This window comes from Heteronotia binoei, chromosome 12, assembly GCF_032191835.1.
Source record: "Heteronotia binoei isolate CCM8104 ecotype False Entrance Well chromosome 12, APGP_CSIRO_Hbin_v1, whole genome shotgun sequence".
Taxonomy (NCBI): domain Eukaryota; kingdom Metazoa; phylum Chordata; class Lepidosauria; order Squamata; family Gekkonidae; genus Heteronotia; species Heteronotia binoei.
The window spans coordinates 62741239-62762386 of record NC_083234.1 but is presented as its reverse complement, the minus strand read 5'-3'; the positions used below and the strand labels follow the sequence as shown (position 1 = coordinate 62762386).

The 21148-nt window shown below is 47.5% G+C and overlaps 1 protein-coding gene across 1 annotated transcript in view; it reads right to left on the bottom strand.

Moving 5' to 3' along the window:
• NIBAN2 (niban apoptosis regulator 2) overlaps positions 1-21148 on the bottom strand; it is a 117897-nt gene that overhangs the window by 63905 nt on the left and 32844 nt on the right. The window contains exon 2 of the mRNA XM_060250732.1: positions 5458-5588. Within this exon, the coding sequence (XP_060106715.1) occupies positions 5458-5588 (131 nt within the window). The remainder of the gene's footprint in view (positions 1-5457; positions 5589-21148) is intronic.

The following is a 21148-nucleotide window of genomic DNA, read 5'->3' as shown; positions in this document are numbered from 1 at the left end:
AAATACCATGTCGGTGGTGCTCCTGTTAGCTCTGAAGCCGCACTGGCTCTCTGGGAGGAGTTCTTCTGCAATGGTGGGCACCAGTCTGTTCAGGAGTATTCTGGCAAGGATTTTGCCTGCGATGGAGAGCAGGGTTATCCCCCGGTAGTTGGAGCAGTCTGACTTTTCCCCTTTGTTCTTGTATAGGGTGATGATGATTGCATCACGGAAGTCCTGTGGTAATTTGCCTTGTTCCCAGCAGGTGACAAGTACTTTGTGAAGTGAGCTATGTAGTACTGTGCCCCCATGCTTCCAGATCTCTGGTGGAATTCCATCAACTCCCGCTGCCTTGCCACTTTTCAGTTGCTTGATGGCTTTAACAGTCTCTTCTAGGGTGGGGATCTCATCCAACTCTGTTTTCACCGGTTGAAGTGGGGTGAGGTGGATTGCTGAATCTTGAACTACGCGGTTGGCACTGAAGAGAACCTGAAAATACTCCGACCACCGGTTCAGTATGGATGCCTTGTCTGTGAGGAGCACTTGGCCGTCTGCACTATGCAAGGGACTCTGAGCCTGATATGATGGACCATATACTGCCTTCAGGGCTTCGTAGAACCCTCTTAAATCACCAGTGTCTGCACACAACTGGGTTCTCTCTGCAAGCTTGGTCCACCACTCGTTCTGAATGTCTCGAAGCTTGCGCTGGAGGTTGCTACATGCAGCGCGAAAGGTTGCTTTTTTCCCAGGACAGGAGGGCTGAGCAAGATGTGCTTGGTAGGCAGATCTCTTTTTTGCCAGTAATTCTTGGATCTCTTGATTGTTCTCATCAAACCAGTCCTTGTTCTTCCTTGTGGAGAACCCGAGGACTTCTTCAGAGATCTGCAGGACGGTAGTTTTTAGGTGTTCCCAGAGTGCTTCTGGAGAAGGGTCTGTGGGGCAACTGGGGTCCTCAATTCTTGACTGGAGTTTTGCCTGGAAGGCAGCTTTAACTTCGGCTGACTGGAGGCTGCCAACCTGAAACTTCCTCCGAGGGATACCTCCTCTCCTGGGTGTGGGTTTAAAGTGAAGACGGAGATTGCAGCTTACAAGACGATGATCCGTATGACATTCTGCGCTGGGCATTACTCGGGTGTGTAAGACATCTCGAAGGTCTCTCTGGCGCACCAGAATGTAGTCGATAAGGTGCCAATGCTTGGACCGTGGGTGCATCCAGGTTGTCTTCAGACTGTTCTTCTGCTGGAAGATAGTGTTGGTGATGGTGAGCTGGTGCTCCATGCAGAATTCTAGTAGGAGGCGCCCGTTGTCATTGCAGTTGCCAATGCCGTGTTTGCCAAGTACTCCTTTCCAGGCTTCCGAGTCTTTACCTACTCTGGCATTGAAGTCGCCAAGGATGATCACCTTGTCCTCTGTAGGGGTCTTCCGTACGAGGTTGCGTAGATCAGCATAGAACTTGTTCTTTTCTGCAGGATCTGCTTGAAGGGTTGGGGCATACACACTGAAGAGTGTTGCATGCTGCTTGTTTTGAAGTGGGAGGCGCATGGACATGATGCGATCTGAGTGACCTGTTGGCAGGTTTTCGAGTTTGGAGGCAATGGAGTTCCTGACCATGAAGCCAACGCCAGAAAGGCGGCTCTCAGCCTTTGACTTACCCGACCAGTAGAGGGTATAGCCAGCACCGTGTTCTTGAAGACTACCTTCCTCAGGGAAACGGACCTCACTGAGAGCTGCTATGTCGATATTCAACCTGAGAAGTTCGTGGGCAACTAGAGCAGAGCGTCGTTCAGGGCGACCACTGCCTACTGTGTCAAGCATGGTTCTGATGTTCCAACACGCAAGCTTTAGTCTTTGCACACTTTGTGAGGCAGGTGCATGCCTTTTCTTTGTTGTTATTTTTCGACCGCAAGTAAGGATGCCCATTGACCGCGGCTAGCCAACTGGGGTGGGGGAGACGAGCTTTGTTTAGGCCACCTTTTCTAGGCCCCTCTCCGTATGGAGCAAGCAGTGCTGTCCCTAGATAAGGCTGCTTGGTCGTTCAGGGTGCTGCCGAAAAATGCTTTCGTCTCCGGGTTAGCATCAGGCGACCAATACCCTGAACCGCCTACATGCAGGATCGGGACTGCGGCTTCCAGTGGCACCTTCCACCTGCCGTTTCGCCCCTTGCCCATCGCTGCAGGACTTGATGCGTTGTGTGTTGTGTGTGTGGATATGCCCTTCAGGCCTGCGCAGAGGAATTTTTTAGGTGAAGCGCAGTGTGCGCGGTACTGGCTCCACCCTTTCACCTGGGGGTCATCTGCCATGGCCCAGTAAGCCGGGACGCCGGCAGCGAGTCCTCCAGGTGGTAGGTGTTACATTAACGAGCTCTATCTGCCCGGGTTTGATGTTAGAGTTTTCCTTCTCTTAGGCTGGCGAGGTTGGTGGGCCCAGCCTGCCCATCCGGTTATACCGCCGGACATTCGGTCGCACCATGACGTAGCAAACTCTGTGGAAACGGGGGGGGGGCCAGCGAGAAGGTGTTGCTACGGATGCAGTAATGCAGGAGAGGCCATTGCAGTGACCATCTGCCAGGCATAGCCAGACAGTGACCACGCGGCGTTCACTACACCGGGAGAGGAGAGGCTATGTATTGCGCATGCACTTTCCCTGGGGGGGGCAGGATTCCCAGAGGGAGCCCACCCCCCACCCCCAAACCCCTGGTGCTACAATTCAGGATATGTATAGGATGGCTAGATGTCAATTAACCGGGTTCCATCTTAAAAGCGAGCTGAAAGAGGGCGGTTTTGCAAGCCCTGCGGAACTGATTCAAGTCTCGCAGGGCTCGCACCTCCTCTGGTAGTTGATTCCACCATCGAGGAGCCATTGTTGAGAAGGCTTGCTCCCTCGTTGTTTTCAATCTAGCCTCCTTTGGCCCAGGGATTTTTAGAAGATTAAGTTCTAAAAAAAAATCCCAAGTTGTGTTTGTTTGCCTCCTTTAAAAAGCTTATATCTCTGCTACCTAATCTTAATTAGGTATACACATGGCCTTACTCAACACGGCCTGACCTGACCCAACAAGGTCTCATTTATGTCAGATCTGGTCCTCAGAACGAATGAGTTCAGCACCCCGGGGTATACTATGCATGATTTGCAGTTGTTGTGACTTTTCAACAGGGCTAGGCTGTAAATGCATCCAGGGAAACTTGAGAACAGGGATGCACTTCAGACATTTATGGCAAAACACTAATCACAGTGCTGCAGCCATTCCATATAGGCATCCTACATAGCTGGTTCTTTTTATTCTGTTGCGCTGTCTATTGCCCCGCAATCTATAAGTCAATCACACCTTTCCCCACTTTGGGTGTGTAAGTTTTAGTTCCATCCTTGGTTCATCTGCTCTCCTCCTCTTCAGCTGGGGGCTTTTACTATCTCAAAAGCAGCGACAGGAAGCCATCTCCCCCATACGTCCAACAGAAACCCCATTTCACACTTCAAAACACCCCATACCGATCCACTCCCTCCCAACATACCCCATCCCAGAAAGCAGACTTCAGATCAGAAGCAGAGATCTGTGAATGTTTCAGCCACAGTTTAAGTTTTAATTTAACAACAACAAAAAGAACAACACACAAGGCACTGCTTTCATAAACACTGCTGACCAGATGAAAATGAGCAGACGCAAAGATGAGCCTAAGGTGTGAAGCTGACTCCAAGTCCTCCCAACCCTTAATATAAATCAGTACAACTACGATTACCTTCCAAATAACACAACGTTGAATTATGAATAATTGTGTTGGCTTAGAGATCCGCTGACTTATGCCACCAGCTTCCAATCTCTCATCACCCGACGCCTCCCCAAAAGCGTTAATCGTATTCCTTGCAATTTGGTTGAAGGGATAAAGGCATTAATATGGGATCAGGGAGTCTAACGTCAATCTCTCTCCTTTCCACTCCTACCACAACAACCCTGTTTATTTAACAAAAGGGTTAGGCTTGTTTGACAAAAGCAAGGGACGCATAAGTTGCGGTCAAAAAAAAAAAAAGACTGACAGTAGAACATTGCTTCTAAGCTCCATGCTTGCTCTGGCTGGCCTATCCAAGCAGTTACAGCATGGTTTGTGAAGGCACAGAGCAAGAAATCATCCTAACGGCCTGTTTGTTCGAAGATGCCAAGTGGCATTCAGCAACCAAAGCTTTTGCAGATTCCATTCTGAAGCCCCCTTGTGACAGGCTGGGGCTGAGTGTTTATGGAAAACCTCGTCTGGAAACCAGCCGGAGGATACAAAGATGTTAAAATGACATCATAAAAGTCTCTCCGATAGAAAGCTCGCAAGTGGGAGAGTGAGAGATGGGGAAAATGGCTTGCCGAGCAGTTTATTGTACACTGGGAGGGGGCAAGTCTGGCCTCATCCTAGCTGAAAGAGATACGCTGAAGAGAAGTTGCAGGGTATGTCAGGAAATACAAGACAGAAACAGATAGTTGGTGCCCGGCTCCTTAAGTCACATGGCTCTCGTAAGCCTAAGTGCCACAGAAAGTAATTCAAAGCATTAATACATTGGTTTAAGCAAACATCACCCCAAGCCACACCTAAAGAAGCTTAGCTACATCTTTGTGCCATGTTAGAATGGACAAGTTATGAAGACTGGCTAGCAAAACAGAAGTAGACATCATAGTTGAAGAGGGTTTGCAAATCATGGTTTGGCAGGGTATAAGTTTAGGGGCACCCTACTTCTTGACAATGCTCTGCCTTGGGAGGACCCCCTGCCTTATAGAAATGGGAATGCCAAAACAGCTGTCAAAGGAGAGCAGAAGGTCCACGATAACCGAGTACATTTGGAAGCTCAAACAGCTCATACTCCAAGCACAAACCACAGTTTGGAAGGATACCCAAGGTAAATTTGTATATGAATTGAATCTGAATTGCAGATTTATACCCCACCCTTCTCTCTGAATCAGAATCTCAGAGCAGTTTACAATCTCCTTTATCTTCCTCCCCCACAACAGACACCCTGTGAGATGGATGGGGCTGAGAGGGCTCTCACAGCAGCTGCCCTTTCAAGGACAACTGCTACGGCTGACCCAAGGCCATTCCAGCAGGTACAAGTGGAGGAGTGGGGAATCAAACCCGCTTCTCCCAGATAAGAGTCCACACACTTAACCACTACACCAAACTGGCTCTCATATATACTCATACAACACATTAATCAAGTCCATCTGTATACTGTTAATACACAGGTACCGTTCTGTCAAGTAAATTTCTGTTATTCGGCCACATGCAAACAAAGTTTATCTTACATGGGCTTCACAATTTGTGCTATTCCCACATCCAAAATGCAAGATGGGTGGAAGATATTTGTAGAACATAAGCATAGAAGAGCAGAGTCCTGTAGGCAAGGTTTGCATGGGTTCATACCCATTCCACAACTTTTACACCACCATCATGAGATGTGTCAAAACCACCAGGCATTGACTCAAAACCTTCAAAAGCCCATCACCCTCCTTACCTTGCGGTGCAGGAGCTGTGGCTGGGGTCCTCCGCCACCTTCAATTTCATAACGGACACTGTTGAAGAGCGCAACACCATATTGCTCCTCATAGAACCGAGAGAAATCTGCAAGCACTTTGCCAGTCTTTTCTGCAAGAAGAAGATATGAATGGTAAGAATGGAGATACGGTTTCAAAATAAAAATGTCTAGTTATTGGCAGTAATACCAAATGGTCTTGGCAAAAATGCATGATTATGTCTTCTACTGGAAGTTTTGCTATCTAGCTTGAACACATCACAATCAAGGAGCCCTGATGGATCGGCTCAAGGGTCCATCTAATCCAGCATCCTGTTATAATCAAATAGATGCCTCCAGGAAGCCCATAAGCACGGCACAAAGTCAAAAGCCCTCTCCTAGCCTTCCCAGCAATTGGCATTTAGACAGTATACTTAAACACACATAAAGCTGCATTATACCGAATCAGACCTCTGTCCCATCAAAGTTACTACTGTCGACCCAGACTGACAACTGCTCTTCAGGGTCCCAGACTGGAGTCTTTTACATCACCTACAACCTGATCCTTAATGCCAGAGATTGAACCTGGGACCTTTTGTGTGCAAAGCAGATGCTCTACCACTGAGCCATGGCCCATCCCTACTTCTACTAAACACAGAAAGCTCTATTTAACTATCATTGCTAATAGCAGCTGACAGACTATTTTTCCTTGAATTGGTTTCATTCCCCTTTTAAAGCCACCTAAGCTTACAACAGGCCTTGTAAGAGGCTATCCCCACATCCTGCATTATGTGGGCATAAAATGAAGAATGCATTATGTGAAGCTGTCTTTTTTCCCTAATGAACCTATCACCAAACAATAGTCTTATCTTTTGGCATGGAAGGGTGTCGGTTCCTTTCCTTTTATTTGTTATCTTCTTTGACCAAAGGTCTTAAAAGCTCAACATAAAACAAGTCAGTAAATACAAAACAAATTACAAATAATTTCAAACCAAAATAGACAAGGGTGTCAGTTCTTATAACGGCAACAGCAGCCCACTTGGCCAATGTAGCTAGGCTGGCGGCGCTTTCTTTATGAGATGGGGTGGTGTCTCAGTGGTAGGAAGCATGGTTTGCATGCAAGAGGACCAGGTTCAATTCCAAGCATCTCCAACTAGAAAAAAAAAATCTCAAGTAGGTTGTGTTAGGAAAGGTCTCTCTCTGCTGAAGATCCTGGAGAGTCAGAGTTGGAATCACCAAGCCAGAGGGACCAATTACTGATTTGGCACAAGGTAGCTTCACCTGTTCAGCCCAACAGTTAATGTCACTAATCCTAGGATATCAGGGGATTGTTTACTAGGTGCTCAGACACACACTACTGGTGTCACTTTCCTTTTGAGAGAACACACAAAACAGAGAAGCCATCTGCACTGTGGAAGGAGGCCATCAGCACCCTCACAGTCAAATATTTATTTTGATGTCAGAAGATGCCAAATCCTCACGAGCATACTGGACAAACCTTTCTGTAGCTCAGGACTGTTGACATAGGCATGAAAAGCCTTATGACTTTGTGTGCGGTGCCCTAAAAATCTCAAATGATTATTTTGAAAAAAAAAAGGAAAGTTCTCTTTATGCGCCATTACATTTTATTGTTTTTACATTTCGGACTCCTCTACGAACTCAAGCAGGGCAGGTTATGTTGATGGAAGCTTTGAAGAGCCAGAAAGTGGAATTCTCCGGCATGTCTGCCTTAGGAATGAATGTGATTGAACTGCAGCCAGTACAAAGACATGGTAGAACCACCTGTCGCTAATGCAAGCACACTGCCAAGAAGGCAGATCCAGATCAGTGACTCTTGCAGAGACATAACAGAGGAGATCCTCTTTGAAAGTAGTTAATTCTGCTGCAGCAGGAGTGAATAAATCACATCCAGTGAGGTAAAGGAGGTGGCATGATCCACGACCAGCATAGGTAGATTAGGATAAGGCAGCACTTTGGTAGTAAATCACAGAGAGATGCTGCAGTTGGCATGCTCTGTGGGTTTGGGTTCAAAGGAGCTTCTCGTTATTTAAGTATTTTTCCAAGTACCCCAACACCTTTTTGGTCACAAGAGAGCACTCGTCACAGCTTCAACAACTGGCACACACAAAAATTAAACACAGTCTGGACTGAATGCAGAATACCACAATGGGAATAATTTTTCCATCAGCTACGTGTGAGTCAGTGGCAAAACTGCAGTGGTGTCCAGGGCAGCTTCCAGGTGTTGCCAACCGTCTCCTATCATCAAAATGGCCCCAGGACCTCTCCCTAGCACTATTTGAGGATCCTGCAACCTTGGCCTGCAGCAGCCAGTAATGCCACTTAGTCTGTGCCTCCACTCCCTTTCCCGACAAATAGATGGGAAGGATCAAACAGCTATTGCTCCCATCCATCTATCGCTCTGGCTGAGGGGAGCCCTGCATCTTTCCTGCAGCCCAATGGCAGCAATAACCACACACACACCCTGGGCAGCAGTGGGCCACTGGAAGCCAAGCTCATGAACACATGAAGCTGCCTTATATTGAATCTGGACCATCAAGGTCAGTACTGTCAACTCAAACTTGCAGCACCTCTCCAAGGTCTCGGCCAGAGGTCTTTCCCATCACTTACCACTTGATCCTTTTACCTGGAGATGATGGGGAATGAACATGGGAACATCTGCATGCAAAGCAGATGCTCTCTCCCACTGAGCCATGGTCTCTCCCAAGCAGGGCTTTTTTTGTAGCAGGAACTCCTTTGCATATTAGGTCACACATCCCTGATGTAGCCAATCCTCCAAGAGCTTACAACTAGCCCCGTAAGAAGAGCCCTGAAAGCTTTTTGATGATAGGTCACACACCCCTGATGTAGCCAAATAGGCAAAGGAGTTCCTGTTACAAAAAAAGCCCTGCTCCCAAGGGTATGAGCCCCTGAAGTTGGGTCTGATCATCCTTATCCAACCAGGAAGTTCCCGCCTAAGCCCTTCCACAGTAAGCAAAACTTGTACAAGGGAATTCCTGCACGCATAGCAAGAGAAGGCCCCAGCGGATCACACCAGATGCAACAGCTGCTGCTTCCTGGCTAGTTCGGCAGAGCCCCAAGCCTCTAGACTGGTTCTGACAATACAGATCACATTCAAGGAGAGAAGCTCCCCTCTGCGTCCCACACCAAGACTCCTCAAGATTCCAACGTAGACAGAAACATAAAATGTGAAATGATAAAACTGGCTTGCTATAGGTCCCTTCCTCTCCAGAAGTTCCTCCCAAGAGGAATTTTAAAGCTCTTTGCTAATGATTTCAGGCAGATTAATGCTTCCTGCAGATAAAGAAGAACAATATGGAATGGGGGAGGGTGTAGGAAAAAAGGCCTACGAACAGTTAAAGGAAGCCAGCAACGTCCTGGGAACCTCAAATGTACACAAACGAAGCTGTAGAGACCAAATCATTTGCAAATGTGCTGCCGCCTGCTTATTTCCCAGCATGCACTATAATTAGTAGTTAGAGTGCTGGACTTTAGGCACGGAAACCTGAGCTCAAATCTGTTCTTGCCCACAAAACATACTCATGACTGGGCTAGCCACCTCTTTTTGTCACCTCACAGGGTTGCAAAATCTGCTCTCTGGACAAAGAGTGGGCTAAAAGCAAAATTCTGTTGCCAAAGGGAGACTGAATCATGGTAGCCATAGGCTTGCAAAACATGGTCAAACACCTGCATTTACTATGATCAGTTCTAGGCAAAACGGGGGCTATTGCAGAAAGAGAAGGAGAAAAAGTAGTACTCATTAAGACCGGCTCCAGTTTTTCAAGAATTCAAGTCTGAGAAGCCCCTCTTTCAAAAAAGATATTCACAGGTTCCAGTTACAGCTCTCCCTGGAGCAACTGTAAAAGGCTCCAGAGGCAGGCAACTGTCTGTGTAGAGTCTCTTGAATGACCCCCCACACACACACACTCAAAAAAGGTACACAACAGACTGGAAGCAAAAATGAAGTCTGCAATATGACATGAAGAGGGGAAATGATGCTGTTCCAGTTGCAGGCATGCACAGCAACTCACTCCAAAATTGTAGTTTGGCCTGGCAAAACTCCACTCATTTTGTGCATCCAACGTCATTCAGCTGAAGCCTCTTTCTCAGAATGGTTAGTTAACATTGGGGATGCTCCATTTCAGTCCACAAATGGAAGCCAACATGGTTGATCTTTCCTCCATGTAATACGTTAAAACTATCCCTGCTCACAGAAGGTTGGCACACCAGAGAGAAAGTTATGCTAATTTTCTACGTTCGGGGGTGGGGGTGGGGGGGGGAGTTGAAGGCCATTCAATTGTGTCAGTTCTTTCCTTAAGAGGCAAGCTCAGATCTTGGAAGACTGCTCAGTAAAGACCAAGGCCAAGATGGACACTGCATCCTATGGTTTGCCCCTATGCACCCCAGAAGAGCCAGTCTCCCAAACAAGGGCATGACTTAATGCAAAAGAAATAATTAAGGACATACATGATATTTATCAACTGCACTGTTTTCCCCCAGAAACCTCTCTCACCCCAGACCAAACCACTCATCTATGCAGACATCACTGCAATTTGGGGGGGGCACACACATTCGGCAAGGTCTCAGATCTTAACTGCAGCAATGCTGCAGGCATGATACGGATGAAAGAGCAGGAAGAGATCACCTGGGCTGGGGCATGAAGCCCCTGCAAGGTTTCTTAACACCAGGTCAACCAGATCAGATGTCCATGCAGGATTACAGTATCACTCTTATCAGATATCAGGAGGACAGATTTAAGAAAACAAGGAACTGCCTTACATAATCAGGCCAACCTAAAATAGAGCAGGGGGTGGGGAAGGACATAAGATACCTTGGGCTGAAAAGTAGTGTATAAAATACCTAAATAAGTGTGACTGTTTTCCAATAATATTGTATGTCAAAGCTTCTTTTGAGAAAGGGGAGAGAACATTAAAGGCCCAAGTGCATGTGAGGGTCAGAATCCAACAGCCTTTGGAGTTGTTATATAGAGCCACACCCTTAAGTGGAAAGAGAACAGTGTACCTTCGTTTTCAGTATGCCAGAATAAGTTATGGGGAATGTTTGTGCTAAGCAAATGTACTAGACGCACCTCTGATGCCCACTATGTAAAACAACAGGAAAAAATTTGGTGCATTGTGGCATCCAGTGGTAGAATATTTAACTTTGAATGATGTAATTCCAGATAGTAAGTTGTATAGAGAGCTTTCCCCACCACCACCTTTTAATCAGATATTTTGAATTGTTGACAAACGACCATGCTATATGCTTTCCTCCTTTGTAAATAAGTTTTTTTTTAAGTTACATAGAGCCCCAAAGGTAGACAAACTCACCCAGGAACTCCCTTGAACTGCACCACAGAACCCTGATTATGGTCAGGACGGTAAGAAAGCTGCCCTGTGTCTATGTGTGTTTACATGCATATAGCATGTATCTTTGGAGCAGATGCAAATCAAAAACCCCACCTGCTCCACTCAGGGGAATCCAACTCCACAGACTGAATATGGGTATGTACATAAACAGCTGCATACTCATTGGTCTAAACTATAATGCTAACTATTCTGCACTCAAATCACCAAGGCTAGGCTCGGATATCACAGCAGACCATGGCCTGCAGCTCATTCCATCCTTCCTGCACAAAAGCAGAGATCTCTACTAAAATAAGCAATGGTTCATCACAATACTCAAGCCAGCAAACTATAGCTTAGACTACAGGATTTGCCTTGCAAAGCAGGATTCCAGGGCACAGTCAATTCCTAGGTTAGAACCCATGGGCACCGCGTTGGAAACCCTGCTATAGTAAAAGGAATGTGACAGTCCAAGAATCCCCAAGCTTGTCTGCATAACACCAACCCACAGCTTGCAATTTGGACAGAACTAGGGTTGCCAATCTCCAGTTGGGGGCAGTGGATCCCCCAGTTTGGAGGCCCTCCTTCCCCTCTCTTCAAGGTCATCAGAAAGCAGGGGTGGTGGAAGAGGAAGGGAAATGTCTGCTGGACACTCCATTATTCCCTATGCAGACCGATTCCCATAGGATATAATGGAGAATTGATCTATGGGTATCTGGGACTCTGAAGGGGCTCCTTTTTGAGGTAGTGGCACCAAAGGTTCAGCACAGCAACTGGTGCCTCTTCTCAAGTTTCAAAAAGATTGGATCCAGGCGGTCCAATTCTATGAGCCCCAAAATAAGGTGACCTTATGCTTCATTATCGCCAATGGAGGGAAGGCAATTAAGAGGTGTGCGGTCCCTTTATATGTGATGGCCAGAACTCCCTTTGGAGTTCAATTATGCTTGTCACAACCATACTTCTGGCTCCACCACAAAAGTCTTCTGGCTTCAACCCCTAAGTCCCCAGATATTTCTTGAAATGGACCTGGCAACCCTAGCTAGAACAGAGCTTAAGTGTGGACCTGATCCCCATTTCATAAGCATTTTAATGAAGGGGGGGGGGGAGAGAGGAATCCATCCCAGCTGTGAACACTACGGGAGACCAGAGCATGCTGAAACGAACTAATCCACATGAAGTCATTTTGAACCTAGCAACCCTCCGTTCTGCTTTGGGGGTGAAGAGGAAGACAGCCTAAGTTGTTAGTCATAGTTTCTTTTCTTTCTCTATTGGCCTCACAAAAGCGCATTTTCCAATGACAGCAGAGGATGATTCATAGCTCAGAAGCGTAAACCATGCTGGGCGTAAAGGCCAAGAGAAAGCCTTGATCCACCTCCAGCACTGCTTACGCAACAGCAGCCGAATACTGTACACCCCCTCAAGAGGGATGCCTTCGGGAAATGTGTATTCCCTGCCCAGTGCTTGAGAAAACTAGCAGCTCACCTATGGAGGTAAAAGCCCACAGGCATCCAGTTAGAGAAGCTTTAATTATATGTATACTGAGTACAGGCTTGCAGATATACTTTCCTGCTGTACTATATTGCAGACAGACAAAGGCTGTTGCAATATTAACATAAGACAGGCAGAAATTAAGAAAAAATACAATGGCAATGCACAAATTTATTGCTGACAGTCAAAGGCTGTTGCAATATTAACATAAGACAGACAGAAATTAAGAAAAAAAATATGACAATACACAATTTACAAATACAAGAACCAAGCAGACCCCAGAATCATGGGAGGGGGGAGATAATATAATAGCCACTTTGTCCACTAGGGACAAAAGTGGGTTATAAATGAAGTAAATAAATATTGTAAATTACTTTGCCCACCTCTGACCTTGAGTTTCAACAGGCTGAAATAACTGCAAAAAATTTATATCCAGGTTCATAGCAGAGAGGACAATACGAAGCATGGATATGGGAGATCACCTAGTTCTCGAGTGCCACAGGTAAGTTAATCATGATGCCATGTCTTCTTTCTTCCAGGCTTGCTTAGGTGAACCTCAAGTCAGACCAGTTTGTGATGCCGCATACCTAGCATAGCTTTCATTTTGCTCAAGTGAGAAGCAACATTTGTGCGCACACACCTAGACATGCCTACAGAACTGCACACATCATGGACACTACAGACCTGCAGATATACACACACAGTCTCACGTAGATGAAAAGTGCTCACTGCCAATACATGGTACATACTGAGCTACAACTTCTTCAGATTTTCCTCCCCCTCTGCCTGAAATTTCAGTACATGGTTCTATGTCAACAGAGCCCCAATTTTCAAACTTGAAGATTTATGGAGATGGACAAAGGTGGGGGGCAGGACTCCAAAAAGGACAGAGTAGCATATGTGGGTCTATCATCCATCCCTTTATCCTCCCAACAGTCCTGTGAGATAGGTGAGGCTGAGCAAGAATAACTGGCCCAATGTTACCTTAGGGTGCCTCATGGTAGGGTGAACCCAGGTCCCTTTTCTAGTCCAACACTCTAACCATTATGTAAGGAATTTTTTAAAAAAATTATTCCAGGGTGGTCAAGGATACAACCTTACTTCCTAGCAGAGGAGCAGCAGGTAGAATTTGGGATGCCTCCAAAAGGAGATTGTTATGCTTTGGTACAACCCCAAAAACCATGCACTAAGATTTCTCCCTTAATCTTTTTCATACCTTCCCCAAAAGAAGTCAGACCCATGGAGTTTTTGTTGTTTGTTGTTGTTGCTGTCAAGTCACGGCTAACTTATGGCAAAACCTCTAGGGTTTTCAAATCAAGGGACATTCAGAGATCATTTTCCATTGCCTGCCTCTGTATTGTGACTTTGGTATTCCTTAAAGGTCTCTCACCCAAATATTAGCCAGGGCGACCCTGCTTAGCTTCAGAGATCTTCCGAGATCAGGCTAGCCTGGGTTATGGCATTAACTTGCACCTATCCCTCACTTTCTTTTCCCTTTAACATCATGTACCAGTGTTTTAGATTTGTAAGCTACCTGGGGCAGAAACCCACCTTGCTCTCCATTGGCTTGTTTGACACTAGGGTTACTAATCCCCAGGTGCAGGCAGGAGATCCCTCAGTTTGGAGGCCCTCCCCCCACTACAGGGTCATCAGAAAGCGGGGGGGGGGGGGGGGAGAGAGAAATGCCTGCTGGGCACTTAATTATTCCCTATGGAGACTGATTCCCATAGGAAATAATGGAGAATTGATCCACAGGTATCTGGGGCTCTGGGGGGGGAAGGCTTTTTTGAGGTAGAGGCACCACATTTTCAGCATAGCATTCAGTGCCCCTCCCCAAAATGCCCAAGTTTCAAAAAGATTGGACTGGGGGTGAAATTCTATGAGCCCCAAAAGAAGATGCCCCTATCCTTCATTATTTCCTATGGAAGGAAGGCATTAAAAAGGTGCGCAGACCCTTTAAATGTGATGGCCAGAACTCCCTTTGGAGTTCAATTATGCTTTTCACAACTTTGCTCCTGGCTCCACCCCCCCAAAAAACCCCAGATATTTCTTGAATTGGACTTGGCAACCCTATCTGACACAACAAAGAGCTTTGACAGAGCCATCATGCCATTTAAAAGTATCTTAGTCCGTTAACAAGCTCACGCAAGCATTGTCTGCACACTTAGGCAGTTCAAAAGGGAGCAGGGGAAAATTTTGTCTTTAGAAGGCACCTTCATGGACCTGCATCACATTTAGAAAAGAGCCCAGTGTTCATCTAACGCAGCAACTTGTGGACAGTTAAAAATCCCGTGCTATTAGCCAGCAAAGCCTTGCTGTTCTAATCAGTAATAGCAGAGGGAAATTTCAGCCAACTAGTAAAGCTCCTGGGCCCAAGACAAATTGGCAATTTTTGTTTCACATACCTAGATAGGCCCTTGCTGTATATGCCAAGCCCTGTAACTAGAGGAGCAGGTTTGGAAGAATGCATGGCTGCCAATGAAAGCAGAGGAGGGGGAGCCAGCCCCCCTTCTCTCCACTCCCAAAATCATGCGGAAATTAATGCGCTCTTTAAATTGCCCCAAAAGAGGCTCGAGGCAGTCAGCTGACCTGGCATCGGAGAGCACAAGATGGAAAGAACCAGGGCGCTGGGACTGGCTGGTCAGAAACCCCGCGGGGCAAAGACTGCAGCCAGCAGAAGCTGAATGCCAAGGGAAGGAGCAAGGAGCCAGCCCTCTTCCTTCCTGGTTCAAAGCTGAGAGCAAAGTCAGTGGGGGAGAAACTTTTCCAGACAGCCGCCAACAGCCAGATCATGGGTGCAGGACAGAGGCCAGAAATATACATATCTCAGGTACCAGGCCTTTAGCTGGCAGGGCAAATATTATCTTGGGTTTCCAACTAAGTAATTTCCCCCAGTACAGCTCTAAATGGAAATGTAGCTCCTCAAAGGCTAACAAATTATGGTACAAGTTAACTCGGGTAGGTAGCTGTGTTAGTCTGAAGCAAAAGAACATTTGTCCAGTGGCACTTTTAAGACCAATGAAGCTTAACAGCACAATCCAGAAAGGGGAGGGGGGGAAGTCTTTTGGGAGCAGACTACCTGCTACGTGGGCACAGGAAGGATGTGCACCGAGGTACGACCAGCGCTGCCAGTGGAGGGGAGTTACGTGGACGGGGGGCCACCCGAGCGCTGCTCTGCCCGAGGGCAGCGGTGTCTGAGGGCTGCACCCAAGTGTGGGCGGAAGTGAGGCTGAACGCGGCATCCAGGCGGAGGAGGGGGTGGAGTTGGGGGCGTGGCCAGGCTTAGGCCGCTTCCATAGTAGTTTGGCCCATGATACGCCCCCCCTCCCCAAGAGGCACAATGTCACGCCGGCAAAAATAGCGGCATGTCCCATAGGCACTCACTGAAACCAAGGCACAATGTCACGCCGGCAAAAATAGCAGCATGTCCCATAGGCACTCATTGAAACCAAAAACAAAGGTTGCCCCCGCCGCTGCAGAAGCTCACAAACCCCTTAGGGAGCAGCGTGATTGCCTCACCAATCCCCTCATGCCTCAGCCTGGCAAGCACCCTCCCCTACGCCCAATCGCGCCCCCCCCCCACACTAGAAATACTTCCACTCTGCCTCGCACAATGCAGTTGTTAGGAACAGGTTCGCGTGGTGAGAAGCTCTGCCGGCGAACTTCTGATCATACAGACTTAGAGTGAGGGACAGGCAGGCACATTGGTGACGGATTTTGCACCTCATGGTTGCTCTGACAGTATCTTTGACTTGTGAAAGGGAGAGAGAGGTGTCTCCCCTGGGGCTAACTGCTCTTGTTTCCAGGTCTCCACAGGTTCTGGGCTCCCAGAGGCTCTGCATGCAAGCACTGTCGTCCATGTCTGGGTAAGTTCCACTGGCCCCCCCGCCTCCCCCTCCCCTCGCTCTTGACTGCTTGGTGTGTGAGCGTCTTTGGCACTCGAACCAGACAGTGGGCACTGGCAGGGGGCATTTGCTGACCCTGCTCCCCTGTGCTGCCGCCTGCTCCCTTCCCTTGGTCTGCCCTCTGCTGCATTCCCAACCCCTGGAAGGGAAGGGTGTGTGTGTGTGTGGCAGCTGCCCCAATGCAGGGAGGTGGGTCAGAGACTGTCCCTTTAAGAGAGCGCCCAGCTGAAAAGCAGTCTGCTCTTCCAGCTGCCACCGCTGCAGGTGCTCTTGATCTCTCTGTTTTGCAGGTGGGACTCCAAAACAGAGGCTTCTGCGTGTGTCACTCCACCGCCCCCCCAACTCCCTCAGCTGTTTCTGCCCGCCATTCTGAATGGAGCCCCACCAACGGCGACACTGCCCAGCATGCACCAGGGAGACTGTTGCACTCTGTTCCAGAAAAATAAAGTCTGAGCTGTGCCCTCTGTTGTCTCTCCTGCTTGGCATCTGCTGCACGTTCCCTGGGCAAACCCCCCCCCCCATCAGTGGCCTCTCTGAGGGAATGCCTGGGAGGGTGGGCAGACTTGCTTTTGGGGGAGGGACGGTCTATGAGCCGCCACGCTGCCCCCCGTGTGGCTGGACAGGGGAGGGGAGTGCCATCCCTTAACCTGCCCAGGCTGACAGCCTACCCGACCCCACAGGGCTGCTGTGCGCAGGGCACTGAGGGGGGGGGGAGCTGATGGTGGACTCAGAGTTCTGCGGCTGATGCACTCGCACTCTGAGTTCCGTGGCCCCTGGGAGAGGTGTTCCGTGCACATAGCAGGGGGCATCAGGGCAGCACACAGGGTCTCTGGGGGGGTGTCAGCTGTTGGGCTGCTCACTCCCAGACACACATTCCAGCCGCTGTCTATGACAGCGAACTCCTGTACTTGGTACTTCCTGCTTGTCTGCCTGCCACTGGCAGAGTCTCTGACAGCGGGAGGGTGTGAGGGGACTGACGGCTTCTCCGTGGTCCCGTGCAGGCCTGTCCCGCTCCCACCCCCGTCTCGCCACCAAGCCAGGCTTCTCATGCCCAGTCTCACTCCTGTTCCCTCCCGGTGTTGGTGGGATGTCTCTCCTTTGCCTTTGATGGTCTGACCATCATTGTCTCCGTTCTCTGTTGCGGGGTGGGTTGGGGATGGCTATCAGTCTCTCTGGGGCCACCTCTCCCCATCCCTGACTGTCATGAGCCGTGGCGCATGCACCAGGACTGGCCAATGGGGGTGGCGGCTCTCCCCTCCAGTTGCCTCTGCCTCCCTTGCATGCCTATGCCAGCGGCATTGCCATGGTGACCGTCTCCCTCACAGCAAGCTACGCCTCTCCCCTCCCCACACTCCAGCGTGCCGAAGTCCTCAGGAAGTCTACTAGCGGCGCAGCAGCTATGCCACAGCCAGCCACCACTTATGTCTGGATTGGGCTGTAATTCTGGGTAAGTTTCCCTCTCACTTTTATGGTCAATTTCTTTTTCTGATCTTTCCCCTCTGAATTCCAACATGGCAGAAGACAATTTGGCTCCCCCTCCCTAAACTGTTGCTTAGGAGTTGTTGGTCTTAAAGGTGCTACTAGACTCAAACTTTGTTCAAAATTAAAGCCACAGAATTAGCAAGGGCAATGTTGTCCTGGCTTCCACCAGACACTCATATATTTCCTCCCAGCGTGCAAGTGGAGGATCAGCTCCAAATATACGTCAACCTCAGTTCCCATTGCCCCATCACCCCCTCAGCTACCTATTCCTACATCCCTGTTCTGGACTCTCAGCTTTTCCTTTGTAAACCTGAAAAAAGAAGAGGCGGAGAAGAGGTTGCGTCTTATATCCATTTGTGTACAATTGCCTGCCACTGGGGCTGCATCCTGAATTTTAATTGCCATGCACTGCACTGGCCAATCATTGCAGGTCTGAAAAATGGGATAAAAATAGTCAAACAACCACTCCTTGAGGTCATGGAAATGAATTTTTAAAAGGCCAAATCCACAAAAAGCAGCAAGATTTCTATAACGAATGCCACTTCAATTCAGGTCCCCAAAGCCTTCTTAAACAGAAGTGTGATAGCTTAGCTTCTAAAAAGGCCCGTTGGGCAAATGTCCTAGGGCAAGGCATTCCAGAGAAATTCTCCACAATGGCACCCAACATTTAACCACCTAGGACTGAAGGCATTCCTCACAGAATTGTCAAGGGATTCAGGATCTGGAAAAAAGCATGTAAACTAGTAAGTTGGTGGGGAACAGGTAAGTGGGTTGAGCAGGAAACTGGGCGCCCCACATAAATCTCCTAGGATAGATGTGATCAGACAGTCCTACTTTCACATTTCTAAGACTTTTGCCCTGTCATCAATGCTCTCTGTAAACTGTGGAGTCTTGTGAGCAAAAATTCTACTTTGTGAGCTACTGCATAAATTTTTGTGCTCTGGGGCCATCCTTCCTGAGCGAAGACAAAAATGTGCGAACTGAAGGCCGAAAAACTGTGAGCTAGCTCACACTAACTCAGCTTAGAGGGAACACTGCCTGTCATACATTTCCCAAAGCCTATCTATTGGCAGCTTTGCAGAACTACACATCAGCAAGTTGTTAACTGTATTCAGTTTGCTCTTTCAATATGCAGGTCACAGGAGAAGCCAGATTTGGTGCGTGTGTGGGAGAGATATAACCTAGAAATAAGTGTTATTTATTTTCACAGCCTTACTGGTTCTTCACGTTTACAAGAAAGATTGTACACAAGGCTGACCACTCAACATATCCAGGAAGTTCTAAAGACAGAGACAGCTGAAGACCACCAAGAACATGCACGCATGGGTGCCTTCATGTCAAGTACTAGCATAAGGGTCACTGTTACTGTCTCAAGACTTTTCCCCTATGTAGCATCCAGCCACAAAGCCAACAGGGACTAAACCTCAACTTTAAGCTGAGCGTTCATAATAGAACCAGAACGGGAGTTCTGCAATTTCTGAAGGTCTGCCACCCAGCCTCATACCAAATTACTAATGGCAATTACATGTTCCTTCCTGCACCATTATTCCCCCCACTCACCCACCCGCCCCCTGTCTTTCCTACTGCCATCCATCCGGAATGCCACCTGCATTTCAGCTCACAACAATACCACACAATTTCTGCTTGCACAACCCACACAGCCCCACTGGTGCCATGGAAGCTCACTGGGTGAACTTGGGCCAGCCGCACACTCTCAGCTTAACCACCTTCAAAGCATTGTTGTGATGATAAAATGAAGAGAACCCTGTAAGCAGCTTTGAGTTCCCAATGAGGGTGCACAGCTAGGAAGATTCCGCAGGGCCTGTAAAACTGATCTTTTCTGGCAGGCCTACAGTAACTAATGCATGAGGAGCTGCCACTAGTATGTCGCTGAATATTACCATCCATCAATCAGACACCTAATAGAGCAATGCAGAGAATTAAGAACTATAATGAAGCTAGACCACCTTTGTAAGAAATTTTATAGCACTATTTTTAAGTTTTAAATTTATATATTGTTTATATGTGTTTCTGCTTTTAAAATCATAAGGTATTGTTATTGTTGTGTTATGACTGTGAACCGCTCACAGTCCGTGTGTGGAGTGGGCGGCATACAAATTTAAGGTAAATAAATAAATAAAAATAAGATTTGTGGCTGAAGCCAAAAGGCATGCAGATTAAGGATAAGCAAATCAGGTTTCGTCACTGAACAAATGAAGATCTACATAAACCTCTCTTATGAAGATTACCTGCCGACTTAGGATCCTTTTTTATAAATTAATATTTTATTACTTTTCACAACTATAACAGATATACATTATAGAGACATACAGCACAGTACAGCTTAGATCTAAAGCCCTGATAGGGACAATAATCTATATAAAACCAATCAATATCCAAGAACCTAAGCGTCCCAATATTACTCTGATGTACTAAGAGGAAAATATATAGTAAGAAGAGTTTATCACAGACAGAGATCAGCTTTGTGTTTGGGGATTTCTTGTTGGGATATCAAATAATTAACCCAGAATCCTTTTGGAGCACTGAAAGATTTGAAATCTCCAAGTAGCCTTTTTTGCTATCCTTTAATATGCTCTTTCCAAGCTTGATTAATCCATGACTGAATGGCCAGGATCTGGTGGGTGATGAAGAGATACCACCTACAGGTCAAGGCACTTTGGGGGGGAGAGTTTTCAAGAAGGAGACAATCAGATTCTTTGTTTAGCACAGATGGAGGAAGCCGGATTGGTCCCAGCAGAGCTCCATGCCCAAGATCACTTTGCTTGATCTGGGATCCCAGTTGCCTCTTCCGGGACCGGAAAATGGCGAGCTGAGCTGCTTTCCTTAACGGAGGCAGGCTGGCACTTCTGTTCGGGGTAGTAAATGGCAAATTAATGCCTACTGCCTACTTTTCTCAGCTAGAGAATTGTCCAAGATATGGATCCCAGCTGCCTCTTCCTCTTCTCCACCTACATCCCAACTGCAAGATATGCATTTTTCTGATCTCGTGACCCCAACAAACATAAAATAAGACCATGAAATCACGAAAACCATGAAAAAGAAGACCATGAAATTAATTTAAAGTACTCCTGTCTCCAAAGGCTCTCTTATTTTATGCTGGTATTTTTAATCACCCAGACAGGAAACCTGGGTCAACAAATGCGTCTTTAGCTAGTAAAGGAAACCAAGCTCACTCAGCACTGTCTGGATATCTGCGAAGGTGTTCCATAACTGAGGTGCCACCAAAGAAAGCACAACACTTTTAGCCACAGTAAAAGCACTTGCTGTTTCACACCCGAACCAAGGTTGACACAGCCATTGAATCACAGGCGTCCGTCAACAGGATCTACATTTTGCTTTTTGCATGCTCCACAGCTATTTCCCCAGTATTTGCCAGCACAGCCACCAGGCAAGTGACAACAGTGGGCCCATTCCAGCCAGCTAGCCATGGGTAAG